The 19,283-nt window shown below is 31.8% G+C and overlaps 1 protein-coding gene across 5 annotated transcripts in view; it reads left to right on the plus strand.

Annotated features, from left to right (window-relative positions):
• LRRIQ1 (leucine rich repeats and IQ motif containing 1) overlaps window positions 1-17,998 on the plus strand; it is a 232,753-nt gene extending 214,755 nt beyond the window's left edge. For 4 of the 5 annotated variants that reach the window (XM_015431285.4, XM_015431286.4, XM_015431287.4 and 1 more), the window contains one exon: window positions 16,239-17,998. In XM_015431285.4, the coding sequence (XP_015286771.3) occupies window positions 16,239-16,384 (146 nt within the window). In that variant the 3' untranslated portion in view covers window positions 16,385-17,998. The remainder of the gene's footprint in view (window positions 1-16,238) is intronic. The other variant, XM_074005920.1, reaches the window with a different exon arrangement.
• Window positions 17,999-19,283: the final 1,285 nt, after the last annotated feature.

Raw genomic sequence — 19,283 nt, forward strand, 5'->3', positions numbered from 1 at the left:
TACCTCCTTGTAGAGTTGTTTTTGGGATCAAATGCATACCGGTTAGAACACAAACTGGTACAAAATCAGTGCTTAGTAAGTGTTCTTTATAATCACCACCTAAACATAATTTTAAAAGAAGCATCTATTGGGCTAAAGTATGGAAGTCTCAAGTATCTAGGCACATGGTCTAATTGGTTCAGCTTACAAGAAACCTACTCTTAGTTGCTTAACTAAAATATTTGGCTTAGTCTATTTTTCTGTAGAAATCAAAGTCCTTGGGCCCTAAGCCTCCATGGCCCTGAGTCAACCAGTTACAGCTTTGGTATCCTGAAAGGTCTTTTTCCTTTAGCTTTCTCTCTCTGTCTCAAAACTTGTCACCTTATAAAGCTATTAATAAAATAATTTTTTTGGCCGGGCACGGTGGCTCACACCTGTAATACCAGCACTTTGGGAGGCCGAGGCGGGCGGATCACAAGGTCAGGAGATTGAGACCATCCTGGCTAACACGGTGAAACCCCGTCTCCACTGAAAATACAAAAACAGCCGGGCGTGGTGGCGGGCGCCTGTAAGTCCCAGCTACTCAGGAGGCTGAGGCAGGAGAATGGCGTGAACCCGGGAGGCGGAGCTTGCAGTGAGCTGAGATAGCGCCACTGCACTCCAGCCTGGGTGACAAAGCAAAGATTCCGTCTCAAAAAAAAAAAAAGAATACTTTTTTTTTTTAGCTTTGCAGGCCAAATCTAGAGAGTACTTTGTGGACTACATCTGTAAAACTCTTTTTGAGCCTTTGAACTTTTCTAGATGTTTCCCTTTTATTGTTGTTATAATTTTATAACATGTATTCTTTGGAATCAGAAAAATTCAGATTTAAAATCCCAGTTCCACCATCACATATGAGTTGTGTGCCCTTGAGTAAATTGTTTAACCTCTAACATTAAGTTTACTCTCTGTAAAATGGGAATAGTAATGTTTGTATCATAGTTTTAGTAAGGAAAAACTGAGTAAAAATATACATAAAGCATGTGATATATTGCCTTGGGTATTGTAAGGCCCGGAAGAATAGTACCTGTTGTTTTCATTGTTTGTTGTTGTATGTTTTGTGATTCTCTCGCATCATTACAAAACAACCCCACAGTAGAATTGTCTTCCTTTTCTGTGTGTCAAATATAATAAGACCAGGAGGAGTATACTTTTAACATGCTGGCCATCTCAGGCAATATGTCTTTTCTTAGAGAACCTCCTAAATTTTCTGTCCCTTTCCTTTTAGGCTTTACTATTTCCTTACAAAGAGGCCAAAGCAGTCTTCTGCTATCTAGATTTCTGATCTTTCATCTGGTTTACAAAGTTATGAAAGAGATTACATTCTCATTCAAAAATTGCCATTTATAAAATGGACGTAGCAAGAGATTTCCTCATTTATGTAATATTTAGGCAAAATATTTGAATTTACTAAATGATTTTAGTTTTCTCAATTAATTTCCTCATTTAATGCTTAAAGTATGCTTTGCAATATATAATAATGCTTTTATTGTTAGGGTAATTTATAGCTTTATACATTATATTTATTTGTCTTTTCTCATGTATAATGATCATATTTCTTTGACAGCTAACATAAATGAAATTCAGGAATTTAATTTGTTTTTCACACAAAAAATTAGCAAAGAAGAGCAGCAACTTGAATTCATCTTTTTTTGTTGTTGTTCCAAATCCAGTGATCTTTTATTCTTCTATGGACTAAAACATATAGCTTAGTAAAATAGTCGAACAAAAATTAATATAGTTTTTAATCATTAAATTATCCAATAGTCATTTATTCAATGCTCACTGCTCCCTGCATCCCCACGAGTGGTTTCCAGGTGCCTCCTTCTGTTTGTCTCTGTACTTTCCAGGATACATTCCATTTTCATAGTTACTTGCGTTTTGAAAACCCACAGTGCCTCTGTAATAGTGAGTAATCAGACCCTACTCAAGCTTTTCTTTGGTTATATCTAAACTCATGAAAAGTTAGCCCTTTAATATGGTATTGAATTTTCTGAATATGACAGAAAACATTGTTCAGAAGAGAAGCAATTATAGTGGCTGAATTGACTTAGAGAGACTTCTTAAAGGCACTATACATGATTTGTGCCTAGAATGACAATCAGGATTTAAGTAAGGATAGAGGTAGAAGAAAACCATTTAAACAAAGGTAAAAGGTAAAATATGAATGTATAATTATGGAACATTGAAGAGTATGTCTGGGCCAGAGGTTCCATATACTGAAGTAATGTAAAATAAGGTTGGATTAGAGAGGAAGCCCGGTTTTAGGTAAGTTTGAAAGTAAAGTAGAAGACTTCAAATTTCCTACTAATAATAAGTAACAAATGAAGATTTCGAAAAATAAGTGTTTTAGAAAACTGTTTGTTAAAGCTATTCTGAATCTGTTCTAACATTACATACTTCCTCTCATATATTGAAAGAGTAATTTTATAGCTCCTATGAAAAAATAATTGATTTTGGTGATAAGAACTTCAAAATGAAATAGATTGCTAGGAGTTCATGCCTAATACTGTTTATAGTTAGAAGGACTAGGGATAGTAGCTAAAGCAAAAGTAGATTCCAAAGATGGATATTGAGGTTTATTTCAAGTAGAATAAGCACATTTCAATAATATAATTTTAAACTTGCAAATCAAGAAGGTAGCATGTTGTGTGTACACATGTATATTAATATCTAATTTGTGCATACCTGGAAGTATGTGTCTGTCTGTGTGTGTATGTGTAACATGCATAATAATTCCACACTGTGTGAACTCAAGAACTATCATTGTATATATTTATGTGTTATTATATAAACCACACATCATGATAGTAAGCAGTTACAGGCCTACAATGTGAGAATCACTTCCACAAGTCATTAAGAAAATATAAAGATGAACTATATGTGCCTAGCACATAGTAGGCACTTACATTAAGTGAATAAATGAATATATGAGCCATTGTTGCTATTCTCCTATATCATGTATTCATATCACTTTATTTTTAAATGGATATTGTTTTTTACAAAAACAAAGAGGAAACATTTTCTTTAACATTAGTGGACTTCTTTCCAAATGGTATGTATGAGATTTAGATTAATAAATTGATGCAGATATTAATGTTGTCATATATTATAAAAAGCACTCTATGATGGAATTTAATTGACATGAAGATGTAATTTTCAAGGGCTTGGCTTATATCAGGGAGGTAAATCTCTTAAAAGCCCTAAACATACTTTTTTTACAATTCCATTGTCAACAACAATGTTGTACTAATATTTTGTGTTTATTGATTCTTCTTCTCCTATACTAGAGTGTATGCTACAAGAAGGCAGGGATTTAATTAAATATTCTAAGTACCTAGAGCAATTCCCTGGCATATTGTCTATTATATATATTGGAGGAATTGATACATAGATGGATGGATGGATGGATGAATATCATCATCCTTTAGATGCATCAGAGCTAGGAGAGTATCTGACATTTTCTTGCTCCATAGTAAGAGGAAAGCTTTACCAACAAAGAAGCAGGGTAGAAGATTGCCTATTTAGTAGACATTCACCATCTATCATATATTCTCAGAGCTTTGCAAAATCCTGGCATTTATAAACATTAAAAAATATAATCCATCCATATGGTAAGTGTTTTATTTCAGGGAAAGTTTTCAAATAACACAATCAGAAGATGCAAATTTCCACAGATCTAGCCCATATGAAGCCAATCCTGTAATTTCTTCATTCAGAAATATTTATGAGCCAGGTGTAATGGCTCATGCCTATAATCCCAGCAATTTGGGAGGTCGAGGTGGGAGAATTGCTTGAGCCCAGGACCTTGAGACCAACCTGAGCAACATAGTGGTACCCTTACTCTACAAAAAATACAAAAATTAGCCAGGTGTGGTTCTGTGCACCGGTAGTCCCAGCTACTCAGGAGGCTGAGGTGGGAGGATCGATTGAGCTCAGGAGATTGAGTCCTCAGTTAGCTATGATGACACCACTGCACTTCAGCCTGGGCAACAGAGCAAGGCTCTGCTGCTAAGAGGCAATAAATAGATAATGGAATATGGAATATATATTATATGATATATAATATATACCTTAAATTACTAATTTCTGAATATAATAATTTTCATATATGTACGTATTTGAATTATAAGTGTATTTATGAAGAACATCTTTATGAAAAGTAATTCGGACTGAATTTTCTTTAAAAGAGCTAAGCAGCTTGGACCACATGAAGTCCAAGTATTATTTATTCACAGCATTTTAGTCTAGAAACTGTGTTTGAGGGAAATCGAAGAAAAGCATAAGGCCTGAAATTGTCAAGAAAGCATTGTTCCATCATTCTTTTTCTCTTTCTTCTAAGTTTTAGAAATGTATAGACTGGAAATAGCCTATAAAACTATGTCGTTAACTAGGAAAAAACTGTTAACTAGGGAATAACTAATAAAGTATAATATAGCTCTCATTAAACTGCAATTATGAGGTAAAGAGTAGTAAAAGATGATTAATAAGCTGATTGAGGTTTTTAAACATGGTGAGTGTGGTATTGATAAGAATATGTGTTTAGAGATTGGGCAGTCTCATTTCTAGTCCTTGTTGGCTCCTTCCCAGCTTGTTTGTGTACTTGGTTAAATCATTTGCCACTCTTATGTAAATTTAGCAGGGAAAGGCAGTCTGGCATAGTGGAAGGAAATTTGGAGTAGACCATATCTAAATTTGAATTTTGTTTCTTACATATATGGTTTTTGTAAACTTGAATAGGATATTTGAGGTCTGGTTTGTCCATTAAGAGAATGTTATTGTGAAAATTAGAAAGGTACGTATGTGTATTTTGGACTCATGAGAAGAGGGGCAGAAAAAAAAAAAACAGATATAAAGGAGATAAAGAGTACTTCTAGCTTTCAAATTCCATAATTCTGCAACTAGAACAATACAACTTTATAGTCAACAATTTCCCAAATAAAAAGCAATATCATTTCTGATATTTTTCAGTATGAAAATCATACTTGAACTCAAACTTTTCTCTATGCCAGAATGCTTCCAAATGATTGTAATCTTGAACATTGTTTAAGTGGTCTCTAACTATTTTAGCTCAGCACAATCAACAGAGAGGGGAAAAACTTAATATTTTCTTTAAATGATTTTAAAGTAAAGATCAGAAGACTACATTATCTGTGAGATATTACAGCTATTTTATAAAATCGAGTTAAATTTTAGAGTGCTAAAACTCATATTAAAACCCACAACTTCTACAGAAATTATCTATTTTAAGAATATTCTACCATAAATATTTAGTAGTTGATTTTTCATGTCTCAATCCATTTTCAAAGAAAAAGAAAAAAAAAAGGAGTTTTCTATTGAGAAGTCAGTCCCTATCTCATAGAATGACATTTGAAAGTGATCTTTTAGTTAATCCATAATTAGATGTTTACTTTTTAGGAAAATGTTGCTTGTAATTGAAAATTAAAGACACTGAAGAAGCAGCTAGTTATAGACCTAAAGTTACAATGTAATTTAATAATTAGATTATTTTGAAGGTGGTTATTAAAGTGTTTGAAGTTTTTATACAAGTATGAATTGTTATGGGAAAAACAAAGGAGTAAGATGCTAGCCAGCAATCTCCTTTAAGAGAAATTTAAGTTTTTCAATTTATGGAATTCTGTGAAATGTGACCTTGGTTGTAAATCTGATTAATTCTGATGAAGAATATTAAAGAGTCAGGCCTGAAATCTCTCCTGAAAAAAAAAAATAACAACAGTATATGTTTTGAAGAGAACTCCAATATATTAATGGACCAAAATTGGAAAGAGACGGGAAGCTTCCTTTTTTGAAGAGAAAGTTAATAATACTTTAAATTTACCCTGAAAAACTTGTACCTTTGAAGTTATATATGGCCGTTTGATTCAACAAATGCCTATTGATCACTATTATATATTGAGCACTATTATATATTGTTGATATAATTTCAAATTAAATATCTAAGTTCTAAACATTAAAACGACAGGGCAGTCTGTACCTTATGATTACACATAATAAAAGTAAATGATGCAGTTTTTTTTTAAGTAGAGCTTAAGTTTATTTTCAAAAATAAAAAGTAATGGCATTTCAAAAAGAAACAGTATGTCTTACGTGAAATAGACTTGTTTTTTTCTTTCTGAAAGCATTAATAATAAACATCATCCAATTAAAAATGTGTAATGAATTGCAGCATTAATTTTTAACGTTGGAGAACCTACCTCTGTCGTCTTGAGTTGTTTCTTTCCATTCCTACAGCAAGGAGTGGTTGGGTGAGAAGGATGTCTTCTCCAAAGAAACCCCAATAAACCCCACTAAACATAAGCACTGTGGTTCACTGTGGTCCATACTCCTTAGGAATTTATCTTTAGTAAATTACAGTGTGAGTAACTGCTGTTACTATTATCTAAGACTATTGCAAAATAAGAGTACTCACATAAGAGCCATGCAACATTCTCAAATCTAGAAGTCCCTTATATATTTCAGGGAAGTAAAGCTCTGGTATTGCACCAGCACCTGTTATTTAGAACCATCTAAGGAATCTTTCAACACAAAGAATGTGGAGATATTCATACTTTATTGTCTCTTGCCAGCCAGAACCACAACATTCTCATTATAGTGCCTTCTCATTAAAGGAAGAGAAAATCATAATAATGTGACATTTTCATGTTACCAAGTTTCTTACTTGGATTATAAATTTACAGTTTTACATAAAATAGTAGGCCAAAGACATAGATAGTTCAACAGATTAGACACACAAAAACAAATGGACACACACACACACACACACCTTTACTTCCGAATCCTTGCTGTATTACCATTTATGACTACAAGTATAAATTATTTTCTTTTAATTTATGAATATACTAATCACTGATGCTTCATCAGTGAATTTACCTGCCCATTTTGTCATCTTGTTCTCCAAGCTGTCTGCCATCTGTTTCTAATATATATCTGCTGATATAGTTTGGATGTGTGTCCCTGCTCACATCTCATTGAAATCTAATCCCCAGTGTGGGAAATGGGGACTGAAAGGGAGATGATTGGATCACATGGGAGGATCACATTGGATCACTCATGGTTTAGCAGCATCCCCCCATGGTACTGTCCTTGCAATAGTGTCAGTTCTTCTGAGATCTGGTCATTTACAACTGTGGAGCACCTACCCCCTTGCTGTCTCTTGCTCCTCTTCTGGCCATGTGACATGCCTGCTCCCCCTTTACCTTTGCCATGATTGTGAGCTTCTGGGGAGGCCTCAAGAAGGTCAGGAGATGCCATCATGCTTCCTGTACAGCCTGCAGAACCATGAGCCAATTAAACCTTTTTTCTTCATAAATTATGCAGTCTCAGGTATTTCTTTACAGCAATATGAGAACAAACTAATACATCTGCTTTGAAAAAAAGTTTTTCCAAAGCTCCATGTTGTTTAACTAGCACTTTGAACATTTTGGGAGCTTTGCTACTTCCTACTGGTCCCTTAAATTTCATAACTGAAATTTACAAATAAATTATTTCTTCACTGGATGTTAGAAACATTTCACATTTACCTTAATTTGAAATTATGTATGTAGTGTTGAAAAAGTGAGGAAAAGTTATGTTTTATCATGTCCCTGCTTGCATGTTTTAAAATATAGACTGCAACTATATATAAAAAAGGAGAAATTGAGTTTTGATTAATTTCTCCACTAATTTACTAGCATATTAATTTTACTTCACATGACTGTTACAAAATCCAAATAGTTATATAATTCTGATGTATTTTCCTCAGACACTATCTTAAAGAAAATGCCATTTAGAAGTCTGTAGTATTCTCAGTCTATTTTTGCAAGGTTCAAAGTAGTCACTACTCATTAATGTTTTATCAAAATATGTGTTCATGTCATATAATAAAAATCTTTCAAAAATGAGTATTCTTCGAACAACTCCAGAACTTCTGGTAAGGTCAAGATTACAAAGAACTTGAGGAGTGAACAGAAGTTTAGGAAGATAAGTAAAGGATATGAAAGTGTGAATAAACCTTTTGATAAAATTTTTAAATTAGAAAAATCATGTTAGAGTTATATGTATATATATAATTTTATATAAAGAGAAATCTTTCTCTTCTAACTTATGAAAATTGAAAATAGTATTGTTTTTCACTAATGCCTTTTATTCATTTTTAGTTTCATAGGCATTATTTCCAGGTAATATATAGGTCATATTACCTGGAAATACGCAGGTCAATTCATCCCAAAGCATGCAAAATTTACTTTCTTAATGATTTTTTATGGTACTAATATATTATAGACATACTTTATTACAGAATATTAAACAAGATATTGACTTCTTTAAGATAAACCTTAGTCACATAAAGCCAAGTTTTGATTATGTTACCATCACTTGGCTTTTATCTGAATTACCTATGTTTTCACATTTTAAAAATGAGGGTAGTGCTATGCATCTTTCAGGACTGTAATAAAGATGGAAAGAGACAGTAAATTTAAAGTATTAGCCAGAGTCTGGAATATTATTGGACTCTTAAGTCCCTGCAGTTTCATCAATGTGACATTTCAGTAATGTTATATTAGTGAATTGACATTGGCAGAGAACTGAAGAGCAAATGGATAATGAGGAAATATGGGCAATAAGTACATAATACTCTAACTCCAGTAGATTTGATGATAAAAAATGTAATTATTAAATGCAAAATAAGAAATTTAAAAATATGTGAATTACAGTAATACTGTTAATTGGCACATTTGTAAGTGATGCCATTCTACCTATAAACTCTTCTAATAAAATAATTACTTGATATCCACTATATATGTCAATTGTTGCTCAGTTTCATTGGAGAAGTCAAAATTGACTTTCATAATTCCTATTAAAATATTAAAAGTTCAATCCCACTCTAGATGTTATATTTTTCCTCATATAAAAACAATAAAAAGGTAAATCTTATAAATAACTGTGGCCGATTTAAACTCTTTTGTTCTACACATAATGAAATCTGGGTCTTTTAAAATCCTCTTTTGTTTTTATCTCAACTATTCAACTTGAGGTAACATATCAGTAATGAACTTATAGCCACATCTCATGGGATTATCTTTATTATTATTATCACTTTATGTTCAGCAAGAGTTATTCTCTAGCATTGTAAAAATTTACATTTTAAGAGTCATCTAAATTATTGTTTAAACTATTAAGTCTGACTCTTGGACTGAAATTTTTGGCCAGGAACTTTAAGACACAAATTTGTTAGGTGTTGATATTTTGTTACTGAACCTGGACAATTAATTAGAGAAAAACATTAACACTTAAACCCTTAAAATAGTCTACTACCTAGACCTAGAAGGTGAAAATTAATTGCTTTTACACTAAGAGCACATTTACATGGTTAGTGGGTTCATCTAATATGGATTAATTTTAAAATCTACATTTTAGAAGAGTAAACACATAATAAATAGTAATTGATTTATTGTCTTTTAACAACTTGTTACTATCCTAAGTAACAACAATCTAAGACAGTTGAATGAAACAGTCAACAATTATTCCAGGCACAGTTAAATATAACAGTTATTAGTAACTACAGAATAATGTTTACAGAGCTAAGACAGTAGCTAGTTTCAACAGGAATTGACATTATCCAGAAAAAGACAAATTTCATCTGTATTTTGTAAAAGAGCTAGTTGTACATATGTTAGCTACATTTACTCTTGTTAAAAAATTAACATTTTTTGATGACAGGATCCATGCATGCTCTATTGATAATACATTAAAGCATGATGTTTCTAACTGTAATATTTTAGTTCTTATCCATTTATATGATCATTTTCTTTCTTAAATTGTTTGACTTGTATTTTTGTTATTATTTTTTCTTTCAAACCAATTATTCACGCTAGCTAATGTGCAAAAATAAATGGATGTTGTTAAATATGAAATGCATTTGTCAAATGAATGAAACTGGAGTGAAATAACATAATAAATCCTCAGGCTAGTTATGTTTATTGTTGCCAAATGTCTCCCTGCTAAGAACTAATAAGTATGAAAACGGATAATGAAAGTTTCCATGAAAAATTTTTGGGAGATCTATTCACAAGGCTTCACTATCTGGGAATGTGGAAATAAGTATTTGTTTTATACAAGTTCCATATGAAAATGGTAAAGATGAAATTAAGAAAATAGAGTCAAATAGAAAGCAACTACAGTATGACAGTTTCTTATATTATTTGGCTCACAGAAGAAAATTAACAGGAAAGTTCCATTGAAAGGAATAGGTGTTGAATGAATATGTAACTACACGAAAGATTTTAAATTAAATTGTTCGAAGACTCAAAGTGACCTTGAAAATCTAATTTGAATTTTAAATGTTTATATTCTAAAATAAATAGATTAATAATAAGCATTTTGGAATTTACTTAAAATTCCTATTTTGCTAAAAATTTATTTTAGCAAAATTAATATGGGAAAATATGGTGAGAGAGAGGCTGAAATGTTATATATAAATAAAGACTGACTTGTTTCAAAGGAACATGCATATCCATCAAGATCCATAAAAAAAGATGCTCTCAACTATAAGCATCACTTATGCCATTGTTCTTCAATTAATTACAAGTATTTGTAGATACTTTGTTGTAAATATAATGAAAATGAATAAAGCCCTGAAGAGGACATTAAAAAAAAAAAAAAAAAAAAAAAAAAAAGATTGTGGAGTTTGGGAATAGACCTTTCCCAAACTAACAAAATAAACAGGACTTATATGACCTGATTTTCAGAATGCCTTTTAGAACTGTGTGCAGTAGAAAATGTGGGACATAGATAGTTTATGGATTGTTAAATTTCATTCTTAACTGCTTATTGGAATATGCTTTTGATCATCCAGGCAATTTAAAAGCTTAAACACCCAATAGGTATCAACTATTTCAGTGGGAAACCAGAAAACCACAATAACCAGCATTACATGGAGTAGTTATCAATGGAAAGAAGGGTTTTAGTTAATTTACAGGCCACATTAGGAAGTCAATTTAGTTCTGAAACAAATCACAAAACCCTTTTAGATTTTATAACTAGAAACCACTCACTCAAAGAATTAGAAAAACCCTCCAAGAAAAAAGCATGAAAACAATGTAAGAATGACAGAATTTAGTGAAGACTTTTTTTTAGCACCACATTTTTAGCACCACATTCAAGCCATCATTTTGCAAACACATCACATGGCATCTTTAAGAAAAAATCAACACACTGGTTTGTTAAAAATAAAACGTGGGAAAACAGTGCATATTATAAGGCAGCCTCAAAGATTCAAATGTAAAATATGCATGGTAGATATTATAAAAGGTAAATAAACAGGCATGTATTTTTAACTCATGTATTTACATGAGTTAAAAAAATCTATGCATTTATCAAAATGAGATTCCCAACCCAATGTGATATGTATTAGCTTTTACAGTCATTGTTTTTTCAAAATCAATATACACAGACAAAAAAATGTGTTACTCACATGTTTTTTTTTAATATTTTGATTATTGACACCAGTAATAATACTAGTAACAAATACGGTGGATATTTTTGTGACTATCAGGTGTACCAAACATAACTGATTTTCTTATTTATATGTCACTTAAATTTATATGAGTAAGAAGAATAAACGTGTCAGTTCAATTGGGATTTTGAGAAAAAAATTTTATTAATATTTTATGATGTACAAAAATAATTTTATTCACTGAAAAAGCTAAAAAGCAATCTCAAAAACAAGAAAAATCACAATATTACATTGAAGAAATCCAAATATGGTATAAATAACCTGTTCAATATTTATTTTTTATTTTCAGTGTTAGACTTTCTCTACCTCAGGTTCACTATAAATGATTATTATAACTCAAACTTGAACACAGCAATGACCTTACAAACCATCTGTTATTTCAATATTGTAATATCTACCTTAACCCCAAATTTGCCCAATGTAACTCATTCACAGCACTTAAATTGATGTAAATGCTTTGCTGCTAAAAATTGGTTCTGGTCACTTTCATTAAAATGTTTAATTTTTTTCTCCATGCTTTACTTATGCTGTATCTGCTGTTAAGTAATAAAATATGGAAAGGATTTTGAAATAATTTATATATCCAGACACATAATATTGGGTATATCAATGAAAATTCAATGACGTATTACTATATATCATGAAATTCCTATTTTGACCTGTTTAACGGTTTTTTTATACGTACCAGGAGAGTCATTCAAAGCATTTTACATATTAAATTACTTATCAAAACACAGCATATATATAGACCTTGACATTTGTTAAAGAACCAAGGATTTAACAATAAAATTTTATAGGACCAGAACAAATCTTGAGCAGAACACAGATTGTGTAGCAAAGAAGTGACTTCTTGAAAAATAGAGCATAATCATCAATACATAGTTTCAGCACTTGTATAAGCAATTGATTAGTTGATTTATATGCTCACCTGCAAATACGCAGCAGAGTGTTGTTACAGTAACATAAAATCTATAACAATAATGTTGCAGAAAAGGGAAAACAATTGTCAAAGATTTGTTAGTCATAAATATTTTTGTTCTAGGAGTCCATCAGTAGGTTTAGCTCCAATATCAATATTTTGAGGCAAGAGTCTCTTGCTATTTTATTTTCATATGGGTAAGTAATTTTAGAATGATTATACATTGACCATATTAAATTGCTTCTTTTTATGTGTTTTCATTTCTGGAGTAATCATAGGACAAAGTAATGACTTTGCAATGAATGCCAATATGTGATTCTCTCAGAGAGGTGTTATTTTACTCCTCAATTTATTCTCTATATAGTTAGTGATTTGGGAATTTATATGATAACAAAAAACTCTCACTAAATGCAATGAGAGAATAAGCTATATAGATTACTGCTCAAATTGTTTATTTACACATAGCAGAACAATACAATTCAAGCTTTTAATCACACCTAAAATATTGTTTTCACAAAACATTATATATTCACTTAAGTATTTGCTAAAGACTCATTTTCTATAGCATTTTCATTCCACTTCAAAACTGCTATAAAGCTGTCTTTTAATATTACCCAATGTGCTTTTTAAATTGTAATTATTATTTGTTTAAGGAATTATACCAAGCAATGAAAAGTTAAAAAACTGTTTTTAAAATATAGGTTTACACTGTGAATAAATACAAAAAGATTTAAAGATTCATCAGCAGCTTCAAATACAACATAATAATATTGGGGGGAAAATGTACCATATGGTAAATTTCTGTCAATAGAGAAGTCCCTTAAAATGTAAAAACATTGTTAAGAATAAAGGTTTGATCTAAAGAAAAGCTATGCTTTAATGCAATTCAGTCTATTTCATTTTGAAATATTTATTTTAGAAGCATATGAAATTATCTATATGTGTTTCAATACTTTATACAAAAAGTACTACCCTCCTTACATGTTACTTTTCATTGTTGGTTTTAAAAAAAAGCTTATATTAAGAATAAAACACTTCACGTGCCTTTAGTCCCAGCTTCTGGGAAGGCTGAGGTGAGATGAGAGGATCACTTGAGCCCAGCAGGTGGAGGCTTCGGTAAGCTGAGATTCAAATCATGCACTGCACTCCAGCCTTGGTGACTACAAAACACTGTATCAAAAAATAAATAAAATGAAGAAAGCCCTTAATACATCTTTATACTAAGATAGTTTCAAAAATATTATTAACAAGAAATGATGTTGTTGAATTAAATTTTAAAATACTTCTACTTATTACTTTGAATAATGCTTGGAAGGCACTTGACTTAGTTTACTGTAGTGGAACAAAATGTGTGTATTAGTCATTTGTGAAAATCTGCTTACTATTTTATTAATCTCTCTATTTTACCTTAAATAAATATGTCAAAATTGTAATGTTACTTCATTAGTTCATTACTCAGACATCCTTCTCCCTCCACCTCCACCCATGACCCCAGCATTCTCCCTATTTAATGTGTTCTCATAAATACATATTCAGTATCCAGGAAATAGTTTATTTACAAATAATTTTTACTGCTGAGGCAAGATGAGGGTTTACTATTACTTTTATTGTTTTTTAAAATGGACCAAAGTAGACATTCCCTTCTGTCATCTGGGAAAAAATATGAAGTTATATGTTTCCAATGTATAAATAGTAAGTAGAAGGAGGATAAGTTTTTAAGACACTTTCTTAATGCATTTTAGGCCAATAGTTTATCATCTAAGAAACACTTGCTTCTATGCTTAGTAATATTTCTGTTGCTTGAAAGAGTTCTTGCACTTTCTTGAAGGACTACTGACTGATTTATAGAGAGTAGCTCGGCGTAGAATGAATCTGGCTAACATGTGGAAGTCAACTTCAGTTGGCATCTCTCTTAACTGTTAGTCTCTCGACTGAGATTTGCCTTCACAAGTGCCAACCATGAAGGTCTCTGAATTCCTGAGCCATGCTCTGTCTCTAGCTCCGTTACAGACTAGTGTCTGTAGACATGAGCATTAGTCTCTATTGTATCCTGCATGTCCTGTACTAAATCGCTAGCTTTTAATTTTATCCCTGCTTTTTAGTACTATTCTCTTGGTGGAATAAAGGTAAAATATATTCCCTTTATGGAGGTTCATTAACTCCTTTAAATTTGTTTCCCTAATCATAATTTTAAGATTAAAAACTAAAATTCAGTATTCTGTATTTAAAGAGCTTTTAAACGTAAAATGAACGTTTACAATCAATATTCACCATCATGTTGCATCATATTTGAAATTACAGACCGATTTCCTCAAATGGCCTAATGTTTGTTGACTCTTCTATTTATTTGGATGTATATTTTTCAAATATATAAAATTTTAGTTGGAAAAGTATTAATCTCAAAAAACATTCTATTTTTTTTTCTCTCTCTCTGTAACCTTACTTTTAAACACGAAAGCATCAAAATGGAGAATCATGTAGCTTCAACCTTTGCCTCAAGCCAGTACTGAGGAAGCCCTGGAATGCCTCACTCTGCTGCTTTCCAAACCCTTTCCCCACAGATACAGCCCTGTGCTCTTGCTTAATCCTAACAGGATTTAAAGCAGAGGATCATAATTTTTTATTATTTTGTGTTTGTTTATTTTATTTATTTATTTATTTATTTATTTATTTATTTATTTATTTTTGAGATGGAATTTGGGTCTTGTTGCCCAGGCTGGAGTGCAATGGCGCGATTTCGGCTCACCGCAACCCTCCACCTCCCAGGTTCAAGCGATTCCCCTGCCTCAGCCTCCCGACTAGCTGGGATTACAGGCATGCGCCACCACGCCCGGCTAATTTTGTATTTTTGATAGAGAGAGGATTTCGCCATGTTGTTCAGGCTGGTCTCAAACTCCTGACCTCAGGTGATCCGCCAGCATTGATTTCCCAAAGTGCTGGGATTACAGGCGTGAGCCACTGCTCCCGGCCATAATTCTTTAATAGTATTCATGATATGGCATCCTGGGGTCTTACTGAGTAAACATTCTTAATCCACAAACCATTCTTATGACTGTTTTTAACCTCTCAAAGTTTTTATAATATAAAAATAATAATTTCTTTCATTTTATAGCACCTGTGTACAAAGCAGTCTCACTGATCTTACGACCGTTTACAACATAATCAGAAAGGCAGTCTTCACAATAATCCTGATGTGCACATATTATTTCTCTCACTTATAAAACTGATGCTCAGAAAGACTGTTACCTGCCCAGAGTCACAAAGGTCTATTTTATGTAGCCAGAGTAAAACTCATGAATATCTTGATATTCTAGATCCATTATACTTTCCATTTTACCAAGAACACCTTTTTCTGAAAAAGATCTTCATTCAATGGGACTATTTATAAGACAAATGTTAACATGTTTTATTTATTATAATATAAATAATTATAGAAATTTAAACTATGGAAATATAAACAAATATAAATAACTTAAAACTAAGAAGATTTATCTTTTTATAGTTGTGAAATACCAAGGATATTTGAATCTGTAGATAGAAGGAAACTATTATATCTATCTAATACTTTTAGTACCCTCTCTCTATTTAACCTAAACACATTTTATACCAATCTTGATTATATGGTATTACTTTGCAAACAAAAATAAGCTTAACAAAGATACTTCTGTTAAACTCCAAGATCGTAGACTTTTGAAATGCATGTTTTTGACTTAAATATATTTCTTACTTTAAAATATAATTTATTTGGTTCATATTAAGTGAAAATGTACATTTAATATCACTGTCTAGGTTGTTCAGTTAAGGGAATACCAATATCGCCAATCATAACAAATACAAGACCTTCTAAAAAAGAACGTATATCATTCCGAGACAATCCTGTACAACTCAGTGGTGGATGGGGAAGTGGCAAAAAGAAGGCGAACATTTTCAACTAATCCTTAAGGCTTCAGCATTCAAAACATGTGGCAAACTGTTTCATGAAGTCTGGATATCTAGTCATGTCACCAATTGGATACAAGGTTTTAGAGTACTATATTTAATTTGGTTTTTATACATATTTAACAAGTTTGTTTTCTAATAGAGTTATCTTTTTTTCTCATCTGTAAAATGGAGTTTTGCATTTCTTCCTGTGTTCATGTGAAATGGCCTCCAGAAAATTCTTGAGATACTGTAATGAAATTTGCATATCCAGGTTTTTTAGTTTTAATTTTTATGACACATGTATTAAAGATAGCTTTTGTTACCAATAACAAATGTTAATGCTATACACATAAAAGAGAATGTAACTTTCTTACTGATGCTGTTTAATGTAGCAATAATGATTAATATATTAATAAACTTTGTTCTATTAGATTATTGCAATTGAGTATTTCAAAGATAAATTAATACATGGAATAAGTGAAAATGAACAGTGACAAAGGCCTTTATTTTTTTAATTTTAAATTACCTTAAATAGATTAGAGAGTAATGATAAAATGTATATTCAATTTAAATTAGAATAGAAATTTAAGTAATTATCATTTGGATGATTGGATATTTTATCTGTAATGTCAGATGTTTATTACCCTTATTTATAGAGGTAGACACTAATTTTGGTTCATTAACGTTATTATACTAATTCAAGAAATACTCTATCATTTTAATTTTTCATTAAGTTACCTTAAAATTGTCATTTAAAAGTACTTTTTCAAAGTTCAAATTACCATTTCGTAATATTCACCTATCTTCTAAAATTACAGATCTATTTTATTAAAGTCTTACTATTGTGTGATTAATGTTCTACCATATCTCAGTAAATTTAATGTACAAAATGCCGTGTTTACACTTAGTTCTCTTAGATCTGTTACTCTCCTGAGTCTGGGACTTTTTTCATAAAGCTAAATTCATAGTTTTTCAGTTTCCATAGCTGTGTTGCTCAATAATAGCATCCAGTGAACTTTAGTGTCTTTTTGTTTTCCCTATATTTTATTAAAATATTTCATCTAAAGATGATTGAAGAGATGTAGAGATACATGTATTAATTTGTATTCCCCATCTACTTTTGGATCCCTATTGCATTGCAAACCTATCTTTTAACTTGACTGAGATAGAAAAGTTAATGAGACTTGAGCTGTCAATCAGTAAAGAAGATGCAGATTCATATGTGTTGTCCTAGAATTTCCACTCCATGTGTAGTTGTTTTATGAACATTCTCTTGTTGTCATCCTTTTACTAACAACACCCACAAACCAACATAATGTAATAAAGGAAAATATTTTCTTAGCTTGTTGCGAACCCTGAAGGAGACAAGCCACATTAAAGCTGATATTGATGTTGTTTTATGGATTATATACGGAAATCAATGAAGTGGAAAAGCTGGCATGAGAACTGAAATTCTTATGATTAAACTGTTTCATCCCCAAAATAACTTTAATCTATAGTTTCCTTATTCTGTAACCTGTGTAATTGTTTCATAATATTAACTTTCAGGATGATGAATGGTGCTGATGCTCCTAAATTTGCAGGTAATGATTGATATATGTGTCAATAAAATACTTTCCTAATTATGGTGTCAAATTGGAAGTTTTTTTATACTGTTATTTATTGTGTTCAGCCTTGACATTATTATCTTTAAAAAATTATTTCAGTGCTCAAACTTATCATTTTGTAGCACTACTTTATTTGTGTTGATGGAAATAGAAAAGTTAAACTGAAATTTTAAAAATTGGATAAAACATGAAAGAAATCAAACTAAGAAATATTCTTTCTCCTGTCTCCTTGAGTCAACATTTTAATTAATAATTTGTTTTTAAGATTCGGGGAGGTAAAAATATGAGCCTGTCTCTTCACTTAGTTGGCACTGAATTTTGGACTGACCGTGATGGACTTAGGCAATGTTACTATTCAAACATGTGACCCACAATGACTTTTTTTTTTTTTTTTTATACTTTAAGTTCTAGGGTACATGTGCATAACGTACAGGTTTGTTACATATGTATACTTGTGCCATGTTGCTGTGCTGCACCCATCAACTCGTCAGCACCCATCAACTCGTCGTTTACATCAGGTATAACTCCCAATAAAATCCCTCCCCCCTCTCCCCCGCCCCATGATAGGCCCCGGTGTTGATGTTCCCCTTCCCAAGTCCAAGTGATCTCATTGTTCAGTTCCCACCTATGACGTATGTTTATTGTGGCACTATTCACAATAGCAAAGACTTGGAATCAACCCAAATGTCCATCAGTGACAGACTGGATTAAGAAAATGTGGCACATATACACCATGGAATACTATGCAGCCATAAAAAAGGATGAGTTTGTGTCCTTTGTAGGGACATGGATGCAGCTGGAAACCATCATTCTTAGCAAACTATCACAAGAACAGAAAACCAAACACCGCATGTTCTCACAATGACTTTTTGTCCTCTCCTGTGCTCTATATCCTACCCCCGACCCCTTCCACATTTAATTCTCACCTTTCTGTAAGTACCCCATCCCAGTGAGGTAACACTTATCGTCACTGCCTTCTAGCTAGTAAGAATAGCAAAATGAATAGCTAATCACAAAAAGCTTAGTAGAAGTTCTAGGTGGGGTTGTTTGGAGATTTCAGAATATTTTGATGAAAATCAACTACATTGGTTTATGGAGATAGCCCTGTCCCAAGCTCCAATCCACCAACAATGTATTTGTGTACGTAGTATATATAAGAGATCTTATTAGGTGTTTTGGGAAGCATTCCAAATCATTACTAGATATGGCTCGTAATTTCTCCTTTCTTCTTTCTTTCCTTCCTTCCTTCCTTCCTTTCTTTCTTCCTTCCTTCTTTTTTTTTTTTTTTTTTTTTTGATGGAACCTT

The sequence above is a fragment of the Macaca fascicularis genome, chromosome 11, assembly GCF_037993035.2.
Source record: "Macaca fascicularis isolate 582-1 chromosome 11, T2T-MFA8v1.1".
Lineage (NCBI taxonomy): Eukaryota > Metazoa > Chordata > Mammalia > Primates > Cercopithecidae > Macaca > Macaca fascicularis.